We start from the raw sequence: 16,962 nt of genomic DNA on the forward strand, positions 1-16,962 counted from the left end.
CGGCCAACAGGAGCTGCACAAATATAAATCAAATATCAGGTAAAAGATGGAGCTCTTCATTCTAGGGCTAGACCCTTTGCAAGACACCTTTGTGGAAGCAATGCCAAGCTGTTTTACCTGATATCCAGGAAGAGTGCTGTAAGCCCTTCCTGCACACAAACAACAGTTACATATTTATTGTTTTACTGTACTCTTTTGAAATCTCTCTTCTTTCAAGGGCATGCAGGAGTTGAGCCTGAACTTTGGTCACTTATGGTGAATATTCAACGCCATTTTTGAACAATTCGCATTCAAATGAACTGGCGGTAGTTTAGGCTAGAAGGGCCATTTAGGCTTTTTTAGATGGATTCGTGCAGTTACTGGCCTTGGTTGAGGGATGAGAATAATAAATTGGTGCATTGTTTTGTTGCTGTGATGTATTTTGTTAAGCTTGTCAGGAGGATGATCTTGTTGTTAAAGCACCAAACAGGCAGTCTGGAGATCTGGGGTCTGGTGCTGGGTTCTGCCACTGACTTTCCATGGTTCGGTTTCTGCAAAATGGAGACAATCCTTCCCTGCCTCACAGGCGTGTCATGAAGTATGATTTATTCATGCTTGTAAAGTGCTTTACTGATCCTTGGCTTAATAGATTCAGAGATTCAGCCAGAAGGGACCATTGTGTTCATCCAGTCTGCCCTTCTGTATAACTCAGGCCATAAAACTTCCCCAAAATAATTCCTAGAGCAGATCTTTCAGAAAAACCTTCAATCTTGATTTAAAAGTTGCCAGTGATGGAGAATCCACCATTGCCCTTGGGAAATTGTCCCAATGATTAGTTACCCTCACTGTTAAATATGTACACCTTACTTCCAGTCTGAATTTGTCTAGCTTCAACTTCCAGCCACTGGATCATGTTATACCTTGTCTGCTCGATGGAAGAGCTCATTATCAAATATTTGTCCCCAGCGTAAGTATTTATAGACTGTGATCAAGTCACCACTTAACCTACACATTTGTCAAGCTAAATAGATGGAGCTCCTTGAGTCTAGCACTATTAGAAGTGTGTTCTAATTCTTTCATCATTCTCGTGGCTCTTCCCTGAACCCTCTCCAACTGCTGAAACATCCTTCTTGAATTGTGGACTCCAGAACTGGACACAGTATACCATTAGGAGTTGCACCAGTGCCAAATACAAAGGTAAAATAACCTCTCTTCTCCTACTCAAGATTAGTCTGTTTATGCATTCAAAGATCGCATTAGCCCTTTTGGCCACAGTGTCACACTGGGAGCTCATGTTCAGCTGATTATCCATCATGACCCCCAAATCTTTTTCAGAGTCCCTGCTTCCCAGACTAGAGTCCCCCCTCCTGTAAGTATGGCCTTCATTCTTTGTTCCTAGATCTATACATCTAAATTTAGCTGTATTAAAATACATATGATTTGCTTGCACCCAGCTTATCAAGCAATCCAACCTGTCCTCTTCATTATTTACCACTACGCCAATCTTTGTGTCATCTGCAAACTTGTCAGTACTGATTTTATATTTTCTTCCAGATCATTGATAAAAATGTTAAATAGCACAGGGCCTGGGAGGTGCTACAGATGTGAGAAGTCATTTCAGGCTTTGCTATACATCACCATCTTACAGTATAAGACAGTGACATGGAAGGAAGTGGCTGAAATGTTGTATTGTGACCCAGCAGCAAAACAATGTACTCTTTTTAGAGTTGATGGCCACTCTCAGCTCCTCACAGGTTGTTCAGCCAGTGCTGCATCTAGGTGGGAGGCAGCAGGGGTCAGGGAAGCTTAACCTCTCTGTGCTCACTGTTTAGAAACCCTGGATAATATTTGCCTACTTTACGGAAGTATTATGAAGCTTAATTATATAATGATTGCCAAGTGCTCTGAGATTCTCAATACATAGGGTGCTATATACATGTGAAGTATGATAAGAATTATGACCTGTGCTCTGGGGGAAACTAAAGTTCATTGCACATACTTTAGCACAGCTCTTTTTGCTAATTACCCAGGGATCCATGACTTTGATCAAAACTGATTTCATTTGTATGGTCAATGTATCTTGCCCATTTCATTTTATATCCCATAAATACCCCAATTCCTGTCCCTTTCCTGCTCTAAATTACATTTAATACAAAATCCTAGGAAGCCCCAAAAGTCAGCTGGGAGTTAAAAGTAACCCTGTGCATGAATTGAGAACGTACCAACCCCGCTGAGGTAGGGGCTTATGATTTTCCACGCGCCTATGCTCCCTCGGCGCATGTGCTGTCCCACTGCCAACTCCAGGTATAGCAAAGGCATCCCTTCTACAATTAACATGATGAAATATGGGATTAAAAATCCCCCTGTAGGAGAAACAAAAGAAAGCATTTAACAAGCAAATGAGAGAAATGAGCTCTTATTTTTGAGACGTCAAATACAGTTTTAATAACACTGCTCTGTCATTAGCTGGCTCACCACTAATGATATGAACTGGAACGCATACAGCGCCAGACATGCACACCTAGTCATGTACCACATCCATGCATGTACACCTCGGTATGCTCTTCCATTCACCGTTGTATGCAATGCCTGCTGCTTGTGCAGCCATAAACTAGTGGTCAAAGTGACAAGCTATGGAACAGCTGAAGCTAGTCCATAATGAGAGTCAACACATTCTCTGCCCTTGATGATTAGCCTGTAATTGCTACACGAGGGCTCTTGGGCCAAACAGTTGTCTTTCAGACGACAGTATATTGCTGACGAGTGCTGTTTTAGGATCCCAGCTGCACCTGCTGCTTTGGGCAGTGTCACCAGCATGACTGATGCAACAAAACCCTAACTGTGTTGTCATCTCAGTAGGAGGTGGAAGCGTCACATTTGATCAAATACATTTGATATACCTCAGTGTTGATGCCAGTCAGCAGCAATGTGAGGGTGTGACACCAGGAAAGCACGTGGGCAAACGTGAGACTATCTAGACTCAAGCCACATCTCAGCACTGGGCCCAGTCTCCAGCTGGGAATGTGGCTCACACCACATCCAAGATTCATCTGAACAATCACTATACAACACTGTGTGACCTTGTCTACACTGGTGCATTGTTACTGATACTTGGCAACCCTGGGATATTTTTGCTAAACATTTCCTTGTCTAGCCCTGGCCAATGAGAGAATGTCACAGTTGTTCACTTTGAGCAGTACAAGACCACAGCTATTAAAGTGTAACTAATTGGTACCCAAGCTGTTAAGGGTAATGAGGGAGGTGATGAGGGGGAGAGGTTTATTTCACATTCATTGCTCTTAAAGGGCCAAGGAGTGCAGCACTGAAGAGAGGTAAGGAAAAACCCTCAAAGGATCGTGAGCCTGAGGGCCTATCTACATAATAAATAAACTGTGTTTTCATAAGTAGGTGGTACCACCTTCATCTGACCTGGTTAAAAAACCACATGGGGACAGAACCTCAGCTGGTGTAAATGGCCATAGCTCTACTGAAGTCACTAGGGATCTGACAAAAAGAAAAGGAGTACTTGTGGCACCTTAGAGACTAACCAATTTATTTGAGCATGAGCTTTCGTGAGCTACAGCTCACTTCATCAGATGTATACCGTGGAAACTGCAGCAGACTTTATATACACACAGAGAATATGAAACAATACCTCCTCCCACCCCACTGTCCTCCTGGTAATAGCTTATCTAAAGTGATCAACAGGTGGGCCATTTCCAGCACAAATCCAGGTTTTCTCACCCTCCACCCCCCCACACAAATTCACTCTCCTGCTGGTGCTAGCCCATCCAAAGTGACAACTCTTTACATAATCAAGTCGGGCTATTTCCTGCATAGATCCAGGTTTTCTCACCCCCCCCCCCCCATACACACACAAACTCACTCTCCTGCTGGTAATAGCTCATCTAAACTGACCACTCTCCAAGTTTAAATCCAAGTTAAACCAGAACATCTGGGGGGGGGGGGGTAGGAAAAAACAAGAGGAAACAGGCTACCTTGCATAATGACTTAGCCACTCCCTTGCCTACAGACAACCCCGCAACCTGAAGCAAATACTCACCAACAACCACATACCACACAACAGAACCACTAACCCAGGAACTTATCCTTGCAACAAAGCCCGTTGCCAATTGTGCCCACATATATATTCAGGGGACACCATCACAGGGCCTAATAACATCAGCCACACTATCAGAGGCTCGTTCACCTGCACATCCACCAATGTGATATATGCCATCATGTGCCAGCAATGCCCCTCTGCCATGTACATTGGTCAAATTGGACAGTCTCTACGTAAAAGAATAAATGGACACAAATCAGATGTCAAGAATTATAACATTCATAAACCAGTCGGAGAACACTTCAATCTCGCTGGTCACGCAATCACAGACATGAAGGTCGCTATCTTAAAACAAAAAAACTTCAAATCCAGACTCCAGCGAGAAACTGCTGAATTGGAATTCATTTGCAAATTGGATACTATTAATTTAGGCTTAAATAGAGACTGGGAGTGGCTAAGTCATTATGCAAGGTAGCCTGTTTCCTCTTGTTTTTTCCTACCCCCCCCCCGGCCGATGTTCTGGTTTAACTTGGATTTAAACTTGGAGAGTGGTCAGTTTAGATGAGCTATTACCAGCAGGAGAGTGAGTTTGTGTGTGTATGGGGGTGGGGGGGATGTGAGAAAACCTGGATCTATGCAGGAAATAGCCCGACTTGATTATGTAAAGAGTTGTCACTTTGGATGGGCTAGCACCAGCAGGAGAGTGAATTTGTGTGGGGGGGTGGAGGGTGAGAAAACCTGGATTTGTGCTGGAAATGGGCCACCTGTTGATCACTTTAGATAAGCTATTACCAGGAGGACAGTGGGGTGGGAGGAGGTATTGTTTCATATTCTCTGTGTGTATATAAAGTCTGCTGCAGTTTCCACGGTATACATCTGATGAAGTGAGCTGTAGCTCACGAAAGCTCATGCTCAAATAAATTGGTTAGTCTCTAAGGTGCCACAAGTACTCCTTTTCTTTTTGTGAATACAGACTAACACGGCTGTTCCTCTGAAACTAGGGATCTGAAAGTTTGCAACAAGACCTGTGGGTCTGCCCCATGGCTGACTTATGTGTACACCACAACTTTTTTCACATGTGCCAGCTAAATTTGCACATCCACACCTAACACAACGCCTCCCAGTATTTGTACTGCAGCTACCCCATAGTTCCTCCACAGGGGCTCGGCTGCCTGGAGGACATGCACACAGAGCAATGCCAATAGCCGATAGGAAACTGTACTCTTGGTTTGTCCTACTGTGCAGACCTGGAAGGAAGGAAGACTGGCCAATCCAATTCCATAGACACGGGGTCCTGTGCACAGAGCAAAATAAAATCACTGTGGCCTGCTCACAGGAGAACAACCATGTACTAACTATGTTGCTGGCAAAGGGGACACACAATTAGCAGCCACAGGGTGAAGTCTTGCTTCTGTCTGAACTGATTTGCCCATTCTGATGTCGTGAACTGAATGCACATTTGTGACTAATGAGGTGAGATTAGTGATAGATAGCTCCGCATGTATTGACCCTAAAAAGGAAATCCAAAGGGCTTTAAGTGGCTTTTAAATTACAGTGAAACCCCACTACAAATTAGAGAAAGGCTCGAGCGATGGAGTTGGGCTGTCACCATAGTTCGGGCTGGGTTTGGCTCCGGTGTTCTGGCAGTGAGGACATGGGGGAAGGGAGCACCTGAAAGAACCCGAGTCAGAAGGGAGTGAGCAGAACACAGAGGAAAAAGGTGGGTGAGGAAGAAGGAAATAAAGAAAAGGGCGGGTAACACTGCAGAAAAATGAAAAAGGAGAAACAGTGAAATAGTCTAATCCCAAAATACCCACAAAACAGGTTAGATTCTCTTTCTACACATAAATTCTGTTAAACCCAGAGGTGTTGGATTTTGTGAGCCACCAAAAGGACATTATATGGTTGGCCTGGATCCTCCAGTCCAGCCCTGCTCTGCCACCTCCACCCTTGCATCCCACTCGCCTCTCAAGCTCACCCTCCAGGTCTAACCCATGCTTCTGATTTCCAGCTCCTGCGCTGCTTCTATTCCCCACCCCCCAGGGAAACTGCTGAAACTCCATGCCAGGCTGTACCTTTGCACCCTGCCCGCCCCCCTGTTCCTTTGTCCTCTGGGCCCTAATTCTTAAATCCAGCCCTGTGTTCTAAAAGACGAACAGGATACTGTGTCACTGTACGTGCAGTCCCTGTTACTGCTGATGTATGTGATTGAGGCAAGGGAATATCATACTCTCCAGGGGGCAGAAGGCTCAAAAAATTGTGAAAACTGGCAAAAGATCAAAGACCAACACTGTAGCAGATGTTGCTGAAGTAGTTACATGTTTTTATTTCTATAGGGCCTGATCCAAAGTCCACTGACGTTAAAAGGAGTCTTGCCCGTTGACTTGAATGGGCTTTGGATCAGACCCATAGAATGTTGCTCTGTTCACGAGGTAATGGGTATTAGAAAAAGCAGCAGATTAAAGAGCAAAGCAATTAGCCAAAATTTTGCCCAGTGCTTAGTTTGCTCGTGCGCTCTCAGCCCCAACCTGGAAGAGGATTTGTGTAGCTCTTGGTACAAGAAGGCCTGTTGTTTTCAAGTACTGTGAGTTGGTAACTCTAATTGTCCTGCTAGTAAAATAATTTGGTTCTGTGCGGAGCTGTAGGGATTTTAAAGCTACTGTGGCATCATCACTGCATGCTGAACCAACCTCGGTTTATCCAACCACTGTATGTAAGGGGAAAGAATGGTGGTGAGCTCTCCAGGACCTACTACGGTCATGCCTTTAAGTGCATCGATGAGTTACTGGCATAATCAGATGGCTGATACATCACCATTCTAGCCTGCAAATAAAGATAGCATGTGATGCCTCTGCATATCGGTTTTGAGGTGGCAATCACATGGCATTAAATACATTACTTTCCCTGTATAAACTTTGAACATCAGGAATATAATTACACTGACAATGGAAGAGACGCTTTAGGTATTATAGATGGGGGAACAGGTGGATACATCTCCAGTGTGCATTTACCTGGATCAGATGGAGCTCTAGCCCAGAAAGACCATTGGGGAAGCCACTGGAAGAAATCACTATCCCCAGTTTGGTCAGTTTCCTTCTCCCCATCATAACCCAACATAATGTGAGTCTTACATTGATTGACATCTTATTTTGCTGACAAAGCCTTACTTAGTTTCTTGAATCACATTGTCTGAGAGATACTGAGTACCCACAACTCCCATTAAAGTCCATAGGAATTGGGAGAGATCAGCCCCTCACAGGATGTGACCTGTACAGCACCAGAAGAAGCAGTAGCAGAGGGAACATGCACTTACAAGTGTGAGCTGCTGACCAGCAAGATGCCACTGAGATAGCTGAGCCTACCCTGCAAAAAACGGGGTACAAAAGGATATCTCAACAAGGCTTGGAAGTTTAAAGAATTAAGCTACATCAGTTAATTGGGTTTTGGTTGAAACCAGAAGCACTGAAGTTCCTTAACTGGAGTCCCTCACTCTTACACGCTTTTACCGAGTCAGCTTTGAATGCCTTTGTTTAGGATTGGCATGGTACAGATCCCTGATTCACCCTAGTTCTTAATTGTAACTAATGGGGGTGAGGTGAGTATGTAAACTTGCAGGCTGGATCAAGTGCCCTGGATCCTACATTTAAATGCCATAAATTGCACTTGGGCATTTCTAGATCATCAGAGAGGAACAATTGATGTGCTCACTCCCCACTGTGCGCGTGAAACAGACAAGGTCTTTGCAAAGGGGAAGACAGACAAGCAGACTTGGTTCCTTGCAGAGGGCAAAGACGGGGAGGAACAGAGAGATTCTGTTATAGTGGGGTGGCTCATTAGTACCATATGGTACTTGAATGGGGTATGTGTCACTGCAGGTTTCTCCTGGAAAAAGCCCCTACCTTTGACTTTGAGATCACCTCAGAAAGACCTGCTGACGAAGTCAAAAACAGATTTTTGAGAAGCCTTTCCTGGTTTTAACAGCAAGCCAAAATATTTACATAAATATCTATTAGTTGGCATTTAATCTCCAGTATTAACATTCCTTGCAATGGGCTCTGCTCAGCAATGAAAATGAATGCAATCTGCCCAGTTACTTGCAAAGACGTTGAAATGAACACTGAGCAATAATCCGTATTATTCAGGGAATTAATTTTATACCTCCCGGCTATGCTTTTATTAACAACCCCTTTGTTTGCATCTTATGTTAGATAAACTGGGGTGGTATCAGAGACTTCACAGTCCTTACATATTCAGTGGGGACCTTTTATAGCACCCAGTCGAACCCCAGTGAACCCGCTGTTGACTTCAAGGGGATCAGGATCAGACCCTTTGTGAAGTCCTTTTTTTCACCAGACAGCTTCACGATATCTGGATTTGCAGTTTGCCATGTTGTAGCACAGTGAAATAATTAGGGACTTTCATTCTACTTCACAACGAACGAGAGCTGGGGCGGAACCAAAAGCCCAGATCCAAACACCCCCCCAACTTTGGTTATGTTTGGATCCAAACTTTGCTTCCAGCCCCTCTCTTTATAATGAGCTGAACCAAGATCCCAGAGCCAAACAACCTATGAACTCTGGGGCAGCTCAGTTCTGGATTCAAAGTTAAACCTTGGGCCAGATCATCAGCAGATGTAAATCAGCATAGCTTCATTAAAGTCAATGGTGCCCAGCTGATTTGTTCCAAATGAGGATCTGCCCCTCTGTGTCTTGGGCCTGTATCTATTAAGTATGACTGTCCCTATAGCTGAGTTCAGTATAAACAAGTTCCATTGTATCTTTAATTTGATAATCTCATTTATACATGAGTTAGCTGCCAAAGAACTGTCTTAAAAACTAATAGGCATCTTAACTGATATGTTAATCAAACCACAGAAAAATAATTGCCGCTCCTTAGTCAGAATTGGTTCATATCCGTGTTGCCCAGTTCAAGCTCTATGGCTAAAAGAGAGGATAAGCAGTGAATACATTTACGAGAAGGAAGAGAATCGGTTTTGAAGTTTGGATGGCTACTGAATCTTATAGATATCTGTGGTAAGAACTTTTAGACTATGCTCTGCAGGGCAGGGAATGATTTTATTTTTGTGTTTCAGTGTGTCAACCACATAGTCAGCCCTACACAATAATACTAATGGGGGAAAATGCAGCAGTCAGCTGAATTTATAAGGCTGTTCCTTTAGGTCCCTGAAAACCATACTTTGCAGACAATCCATGTTGCTGTGTGGTGTTTTTTTTTTCTTTGGGCTGGAGGCATTGATCAAAGGTACACTTGTGTGTTATATCACATTCACTGCCTATGCCATAAAGATTTCCAGCTGCAGGGCTCGATAAGAGAAATTTAGCAAGCTAAGCTTGTTACAGTAGAGTAAAAAGCCTGATACTTGAGTCTAACTGCCCTTTAGAACAGCTCTGCTGTGGCGGATAGGCAGATGGTCTGCAATGGGTTAGACACAATCTAAAAATGTGTACATAATGTGCAATTAAATTTTTAAAAAATATTAAAAGGCAATGTTCCGGTGTCACTTTCAAGGAGGAAGATGTTAGCCTTCTGAAACATTTGTAATTGAGAATCCAGCAGGAATTATAGATCATCTCTCTAGCTAATATATCCTGGTTTACGTTTCTATACAGCATCAACCACTTGCAGTATCTAAATGCTAAGTTAGGCCCTGATCCCAAGCCCATTGAAATAAATGGAAAGACTCCCACTGACTTCAGAAAGCTCTGGACCAGGTCCTTACGGAATATCTCATCTAATCTATCTAGAAATTAATTTAAACAATCGCTCCAGCACACATTGATTGCCTTGTGCAAGTGGGTTTAAATCTTGTGTTTGAACCAAAGTTAAAAAAAAGAGTTTAAAAATCTGCAGACAGTTTTCCTCCCAGGAAGAAAAAGGGTGAAGGGCGGAAAGAACCAGAAGTGACAGGTGCTAGGGATTCAGGTTCTACGGTGATGGATGCAGCATAGAAAAGCTGAATAGAACTGTCTGAGGAACCTTATAGGAGCTTCTTCAAGGCTAGTCATGGTAGGTATTTGCCTATTAAAAGTGGTGGTACATTTTCTCTATACTTAACCTAATAAGCTGATCTTTGATTTCTAAGTGCAGAAAAGCAACTGACACTGGCTTTATGTCTATTTCTGACATTTTTTTCTTAAATTTGGAGGGGGTGAAAAAACAGCATCCCAGTCAGAGAACTCTTTTTGAACCAAAACCAGTTTAATCTACATTTCCAAAGCCTCTTGTGAGATTTTAGCTGCAGCAGTCTCGTTGCCTAAGGGGTTTCTGCCAACTTCCAGGCAACTTTGCAGCCAAGTTATCAACCCTTTAAAATTAAGCCTTATATAACAGAACTGCATTAACAGCAGCAGTTTGAATGGCTATTATTAATCCCTTAATTAAATCAGTGTAAATCTCTTCCCTTCTCAGTAGCATTTTTGGATCCAAACATGTAAACCTATAAGAAATCGAACCAGTTTCTGATGCCCTGAAAGTAAGTTAGCAGGGGGATTAAAAAATCAGCACCATAGGAACCTGCCCTCTTATACAACACATTGTTCCTCCCTGTGTTTTCAGAGCTCAGTTGGGAAGGAATAGTATTGTATTGAATTGGGATGGTAATCAGGAAAAAGGGTTACACGGGAGACACAATGGAAAGCAGTGTGAAATAAAATAAAGATGTATAACGTCTCTGTAGCTAGAGATGGTCTGATGATACAATTAATGTCTCTTGCCTACATAATCTGAAGAAGTCCCCCTCCACTGAATATAAAAACCGATCAGATGGATGGGATACTGACATGGACATACTTTTGGTTTAAAAATTTAACATTCCAATTCTGTACCCTTCTGAGAGGGAATCAAGAAAAACTGCACTTACCTCCTCCATACAGCTGACATAAATATGGAAATCTCCAAACATTTCCCAGCCCCACTGCATAAGAAATGCAGGCAAAAACAAACTGTAAGGAATTGTCCCATAATGGCCGGGGGTTTTCCATTTGCACTTTCAAGCTCAGATTTCAGCAGAGGGCTCTTGACTTCACTCCTTCAGATGCTCTTCAATGCCCTGCCTGAGACTCAAAGCCAACCCAACTGAGAGGGGAGTATACTTGCCAACTGCTATCAAGCTTTTTAATTACTAATCTTATTAACAGGCACATAGTGAAGTAGGAATGCTGGTAAATAGATTATAGACACACGCACCCAGAACTATAAAGTGGGCACTTTGGGTGAACAGTTGCTTGGCTTTCAACTTACATTGGAAGGATCTGAATTAAGGGTTTTATTTGGCTGAGTGCTGGGTTGATGTTGAAATGAGAAAACATTTTAGGCTGCACATGGCTGAAATGACTTAGAAAGCTGGGAAATCCTCATTACTTAAGGTTTGCCACCAACATGTGACGTGCTCCTTTGGGAGTAGTGAGCATGGCTCAAGGCGAGAGAGTAGGCCATTTCGTATTTACTAATTATTGAGCAAGGTCTCCACACAATCAGGGTTTGTTTAAATACACGCATTTGTCAGCTTTTAAGGTGGAGATTACCTTACTGAAATGTGCACATGCCTATCCTAACATATCTCAGGTTACAGTCACTCAGGTTGGGTGGCCTATGTGAAATCAGATCGGTGGTCTTCTAGTGGACGAGAGTCCACATCACAAAAGCTGCTAACTGCTGACCCTCTTGATGAGATGAATAGGACTGAATGGATGTGGAGGCTAAAGGTGTCTAAACATGGTCTTCTGTCTAAAGGTTGTCCCTTCAGGTCAGGCCTGAGGGGTTTTGGGTGAAGCAGTAGGAGAAAGCTTGCCTTGCTGCTACCTGTGCTGTACTTACTCTGTGGCTAAATAGAGGACAGTGGTCTCTAAGTCTGTCATCAGCCCTAAAAATCTACCCCAATCTTTAAATACTTTGAATTTAAAATAAGAAAAGCAAAAAAACCCACAAGAAGTGTAAGTTGTACTTGAAAATTCTGGTCAAGATCCTCAGCCGCTGTATATCAGCATAGCTCCGTGAAGATCTGGCTTCTTTCTCAAAGGCCAAACTTGCTGAGACAAATCTTTTAGAAGCGTGTGCAACAGGCCCTGTGTAGTTCTGATTACTCTTCTAGTTCTGTGTTTATCTTATTTTCCATTGATTTGAGCAAGTTAAATAAATGTTCTCCAAATAATGTTTTTACTTGTTTGATTCAACTGAGCAGAGGCAGCTATCTAATACTCTGGATGATTTTAGCTATCTACATAGGGACCAGATCCTCCAGCCTGGTGGAGCTGTACAAAGCACAAGACCAGAGTGGGGGCCAAAGTGGTTTTGGGGACCACTGCTCTGGTCCCCAAATCTTGGTGCTGAGCTGAACTGAACTGGATCCATGGCATGAGTTACACCATCCTTAGGGCAGCTCTAACTTTCACTAGCTACACAGATGGCTATTCCAGCCATCAAGGGTGCCAGCAGGATGAACACACCCTGGTCCCTTCCCCTTTCTCATGCTTCCCATGTGGAGGGTCAGTCAGGGTAAGTGAGTTAGACAAAGATTTAGGAAAAGGACCACTTGAAGTTCCTGTTTCCCTAAAATATCCCCCCAAAACTCCTTCACCCCCTTTCCTGGGGAGACTTGAAAATAATCTACCAATCAAATAGGTAAACCAGGTGAGCACAGACCAGACCCTTGGGTTTTTAGGACGCTAAAAACCAATCAGATTCTTAAAAAACTTTAGAACTTTATTATAAAGAAAAAAAGTAAAGAAGGACCTCTGTAAAATCAGGACGGAAGGTAATTTTACAGGGTAATTAGATTCAAAACACAGAGGATTCCCCTCTAGACAAAAGTTTAAAGTTACAAAAAACAGGGATAAACCTCCCTTTTAGCATAGGGAAAATTCACAAGCTAAAACAAAAGATAATCTAATGCCTTTTCTTCCTATTACTTACAATTTGTAATCTTAGATGCTTAGTTCAGGTATGGCTTTAGGAGATGTATTTTCCCTGCCCTGGTTCCTCGTGGAGAGAACAAACAAACAAAAACCTTCCCCCCACAGATTTGAAAGTATCTTCTTCCCTTATTGGTCCTTTTGGTCAGGTGCCAACCAGGTTATTTGAGCTTCTTAACCCTTTACAGGTAAAGGAGGGATTTTATGCTACCCGTAGCTGTATGTTTACAACAGGAGCATAAACACTGCCAAATTAAGTGTAAAAATGTAATAAGAAAAAGCAAAAAGGAGTTTGAAGAACAGCTAGCCAAAAATTCAAAACAACAAAAACACTAAATTTTTCCCCGTGGGTGCTCCAGCTCCGGAGCACCCACAGAGTCGGCACCTATAGTTGTTAGTGTTCTTTTGGACACATCTTTCCAGTTTGAAATCTGCAAAATTGTCAGCATGTTTAAATTATCGACAATGTAAATAAGCAGTCTAAGGGCTTGTCTATACACAGAGTTATTCTGGAATAGCTACTGTGCTTTAAATTCACACCTTACCTTATTTCAAATGAATGTTAAAGTGTAGACAAGACCTTCATTTTCCATTAGAAGCAGTTATTGGTTTCCAAAATTCTTCAAATACAGGATTGTTCATCACAAATCAGAACAACAATGTTATTTGGCAGCCCTGGAGGAAAGAGGTGGGTATATTTGAAGCCGTTTCTGGGATCTGCTAAAGGCTTGTCTACACTTGAAAGTTAATTCAGATTAAAGGTAGAGTGTGAAAAGCATAATAATTATTCCTCAGTAACTGTGGTCACACTTATTCCAGAATAAGAGTGCCTTGTTCCATTTCAGTGTAATCCAGGCTCTCACTCTGTAATAAGATTATTCCTGAATAACTCCATGTGGACAGGTTTCAGAGGAGCAGCCATGTTAGTCTGTATCCGCAAAAAGAAAAGGAGTACTTGTGGCACCTGAGAGACTAACAAATTTATTTGAGCATGAGCTTTCATGAGCTACAGCTCACGTCATTGGATGCAACGAAAATAGTTCACGGAAGCTTATGCTCAAATAAATTGGTTAGTCTCTAAAGTGCCACAAGTACTCCTTTTCCTTTTTCCATGTGGACAGTTATTACAGAATAGCTATTCCTGTATAACTCCACGTGTAGACAAGCTAACTGCAGATTGCATTTCTATTTCAATTTTAGCAGGCTTAAAGACTCCTACCCTCACTCCCCCACGAGCTCCCAGCACTTCTACAAATGCTGAGAGACACTCTTAGTGACAGACATTCACCACTTATACTATGCAGGCTTTATTATTGCTGATGATGTATGAGAAGGAAAGAACCTAGCTTGGCTTTCAGGCCTTAGAGGGACTTCTCAAAAATCTTGTAAAATGAGCACAATGAATGTGGAAATCAGAGAGGTGCAATAACTAGGACCCTCATGATGCCATAACACCTCTTTTTAGAGTCAAGCATCACTGTAAGAAAAGTTACAGATAACTTCTAGTTAGCTATTAAAATGCATTAGACTGCCTGCCCACTTTACATTAACAGAGAGGTGATGAAGGGATTCTTCTGCATTGTGTACTTGACTTCATTTTAGCCTAAGTCTGTCTTGTTTACTCAGAATGACACTTCTTGTACCTGATGTTTTCTATACAAATGCTGCCCCTTAATACACTATATATTTTCATTAGGAAGGCTGATTAACCTCCGGCTGTACTATCCATTGGTCTTCAACATTCTGTCTCCATAACTTTCTGAAGAGATTGTGACTACTGAAAATCCAACCTTTTCATCTGTATTTATTTACATACATAAAAGGGATCACCTAGAATTTTTTGTTTAAATTCTTTGTCTACTAAACAACGTGATCTATGTATTACAGGCACTTACAGGACTACCTAGGGAAACACCTAGACTGACCTTTAACAGGCCACGTGGACAGAATGACATGTAGCCATGCACAACCACCATGTTAGCAGATCCTAGGATAATAATCAGCGTCTGGACCAGCATATAGATGCAGATATGTTTTTGCTGACTCATGCTTCCAGGTGGATCTTATTATCCCCAACCAGAACATAAGACACAAACTTTTCTCAGAGTAGCAGCCATGTTAGTCTGTATCCGCAAAAAGAAAAGGAGGGCTTGTGGCACCTTAGAGACTAACCAATTTATCTGAGCATGAGCTTTCGTGAGCTACAGCTCACTTCATCAGATGCATACCGTGGAATGCATTCCACGGTATGCATCTGATGAAGTGAGCTGTAGCTCACGAAAGCTCATCCACGGTATGCATCTGATGAAGTGAGCTGTAGCTCACGAAAGCTCATCCACGGTATGCATCTGATGAAGTGAGCTGTAGCTCACGAAAGCTCATGCTCAAATAAATTGGTTAGTCTCTAAGGTGCCACAAGTACTCCTTTTCTTTTTGTGAAACTTTTCTGTGGTGCTCCAGGCACACTGACTGGGTTGGAGGACGACCTGCAGGGAAAGCCCTGAGCATTACCAAACTTGGGCAGAAATTTTAGGCTGATGGTTGTGCTCTATTTGTTATCAAGTTAACAATATAGCCAGGAAAGTGAGTGGGCTAGTTCTGTGCTTAGCACAAGGTGGGAACTCTGCCTGTTTACAAGAGCTTTTAAAGGAATAGTTTCTATTTGTTTACACACAAATTTACTGTCAAATAATACTAGTCTGTTGCATTTACTTAATATATTTCTGAAGGGCTATTTTTCTAGAAAGGCTTGTTTCTTACTGAACTTATGAAGTTTAAACCACCTGAAGCAATGAGATAATTTGCATTCACTAACCATAACCGTAATAATCACTCTGCTGTAGGTTTGCAGTAGTTGGTGTCACTCAGAAGCCAGCAGTGGTCCTTTACAATGACAGAAAGAGACAAATCGAAGAACCCTGATAAAACAACTGTTAGCTGGTATTGCAGAAAGATAAAATAGGTGGTTAAATGAGAGATCACTGTGGACCCTCAAAGACAAGTTACATGGGATATGGCCCAATTCAACAATCCTTGCTCATGTGAGTAGCTCTATTGAATGCAATGGGAATATGTCCAGTGTAAGGAAGTGTACCCATCCAGCCTTCTGTTATGAAACTATTATTCACAAGAATAAAAAAAACAAAAACAGACAGTGGGGAATTTTAGGAACACACTGGGAAGGGGTAGGGAACATACTCATTAAAATGTTAGTATCCAGCATGACCTCTGAGTTTATTAATGACCAAGTGCTGGACTCAAATTATGTCCTACTGGTTGCTGATTCTGTCATAGTTAATAAAAGGTAAAGCTGGGCTGCCTGAATTTTGCTCTTGCAGAAAACATGCTTCACTTCTCGAGCACAAAAGCAGCTTAAGAGAGATTTGATTTCTTCCGATCAGAGGATTATGGAGAAATTGTGTTTACATTTTTCTTTTAGGTAGAGCTAGGGAATTAACACCTCAACTGGAAGAAGTGTGTGGTGTTTATCAGAAGAGTAAATGAATTTCCAAAGAGAAAAGGTGATAGATGAGCAACTGGGATTCTCATTTTAGAGAAAGTAGAGCCTTGGGAGAAGTTCAGAAAAACAAATTCATGTGGTAGCTTTAACTTCCAGCACGGTGTTCCCACTTCAACGTAACATACACATTGTATACCGACCCATGGATTTTTGAAAACCAGGCTAATGTCAGCCCAAGAGCAGTTGTATTAAGGGTTCCATTTGGTTTGGAATGCAGCAATCTCCAACCCAGCAAAACAAGCCAACAAGAGCACGTTACCCTAAAGTTTCATGGTCTGTATTGGGTCCCTGTTAAATACTGAATCAAATTCATTATTTTGGCCCTGCTATTCAAATTTCTCTAAGTTTTGCCAGTTATCTGAAGAGTCTCTGTCCATGACCAACTGACTTCTGTGGTATTTAAGCACATGCTTAACTGCTTTGTCAAATTGGGGTCTAAGAGTGTACGGATATCAATGATTACCAATTCT

At 42.2% G+C, this 16,962-nt stretch overlaps 1 protein-coding gene across 1 annotated transcript in view; it reads right to left on the reverse strand.

Moving 5' to 3' along the window:
- The window catches only part of SLC6A20 (solute carrier family 6 member 20), a 35,532-nt gene extending 24,392 nt beyond the window's left edge, over window positions 1–11,140 (reverse strand). Inside the window, exons 1-2 of the mRNA XM_048838824.2 lie at window positions 10,923–11,140; window positions 2,202–2,342 (exon numbers count right to left, since the gene is read on the reverse strand). Of these exons, the coding sequence (XP_048694781.2) occupies window positions 2,202–2,342; window positions 10,923–11,043 (262 nt within the window). The 5' untranslated portion in view covers window positions 11,044–11,140. The remainder of the gene's footprint in view (window positions 1–2,201; window positions 2,343–10,922) is intronic.
- Window positions 11,141–16,962: the final 5,822 nt, after the last annotated feature.

This window comes from Caretta caretta, chromosome 2 (genome assembly GCF_965140235.1).
Source record: "Caretta caretta isolate rCarCar2 chromosome 2, rCarCar1.hap1, whole genome shotgun sequence".
Lineage (NCBI taxonomy): Eukaryota > Metazoa > Chordata > Testudines > Cheloniidae > Caretta > Caretta caretta.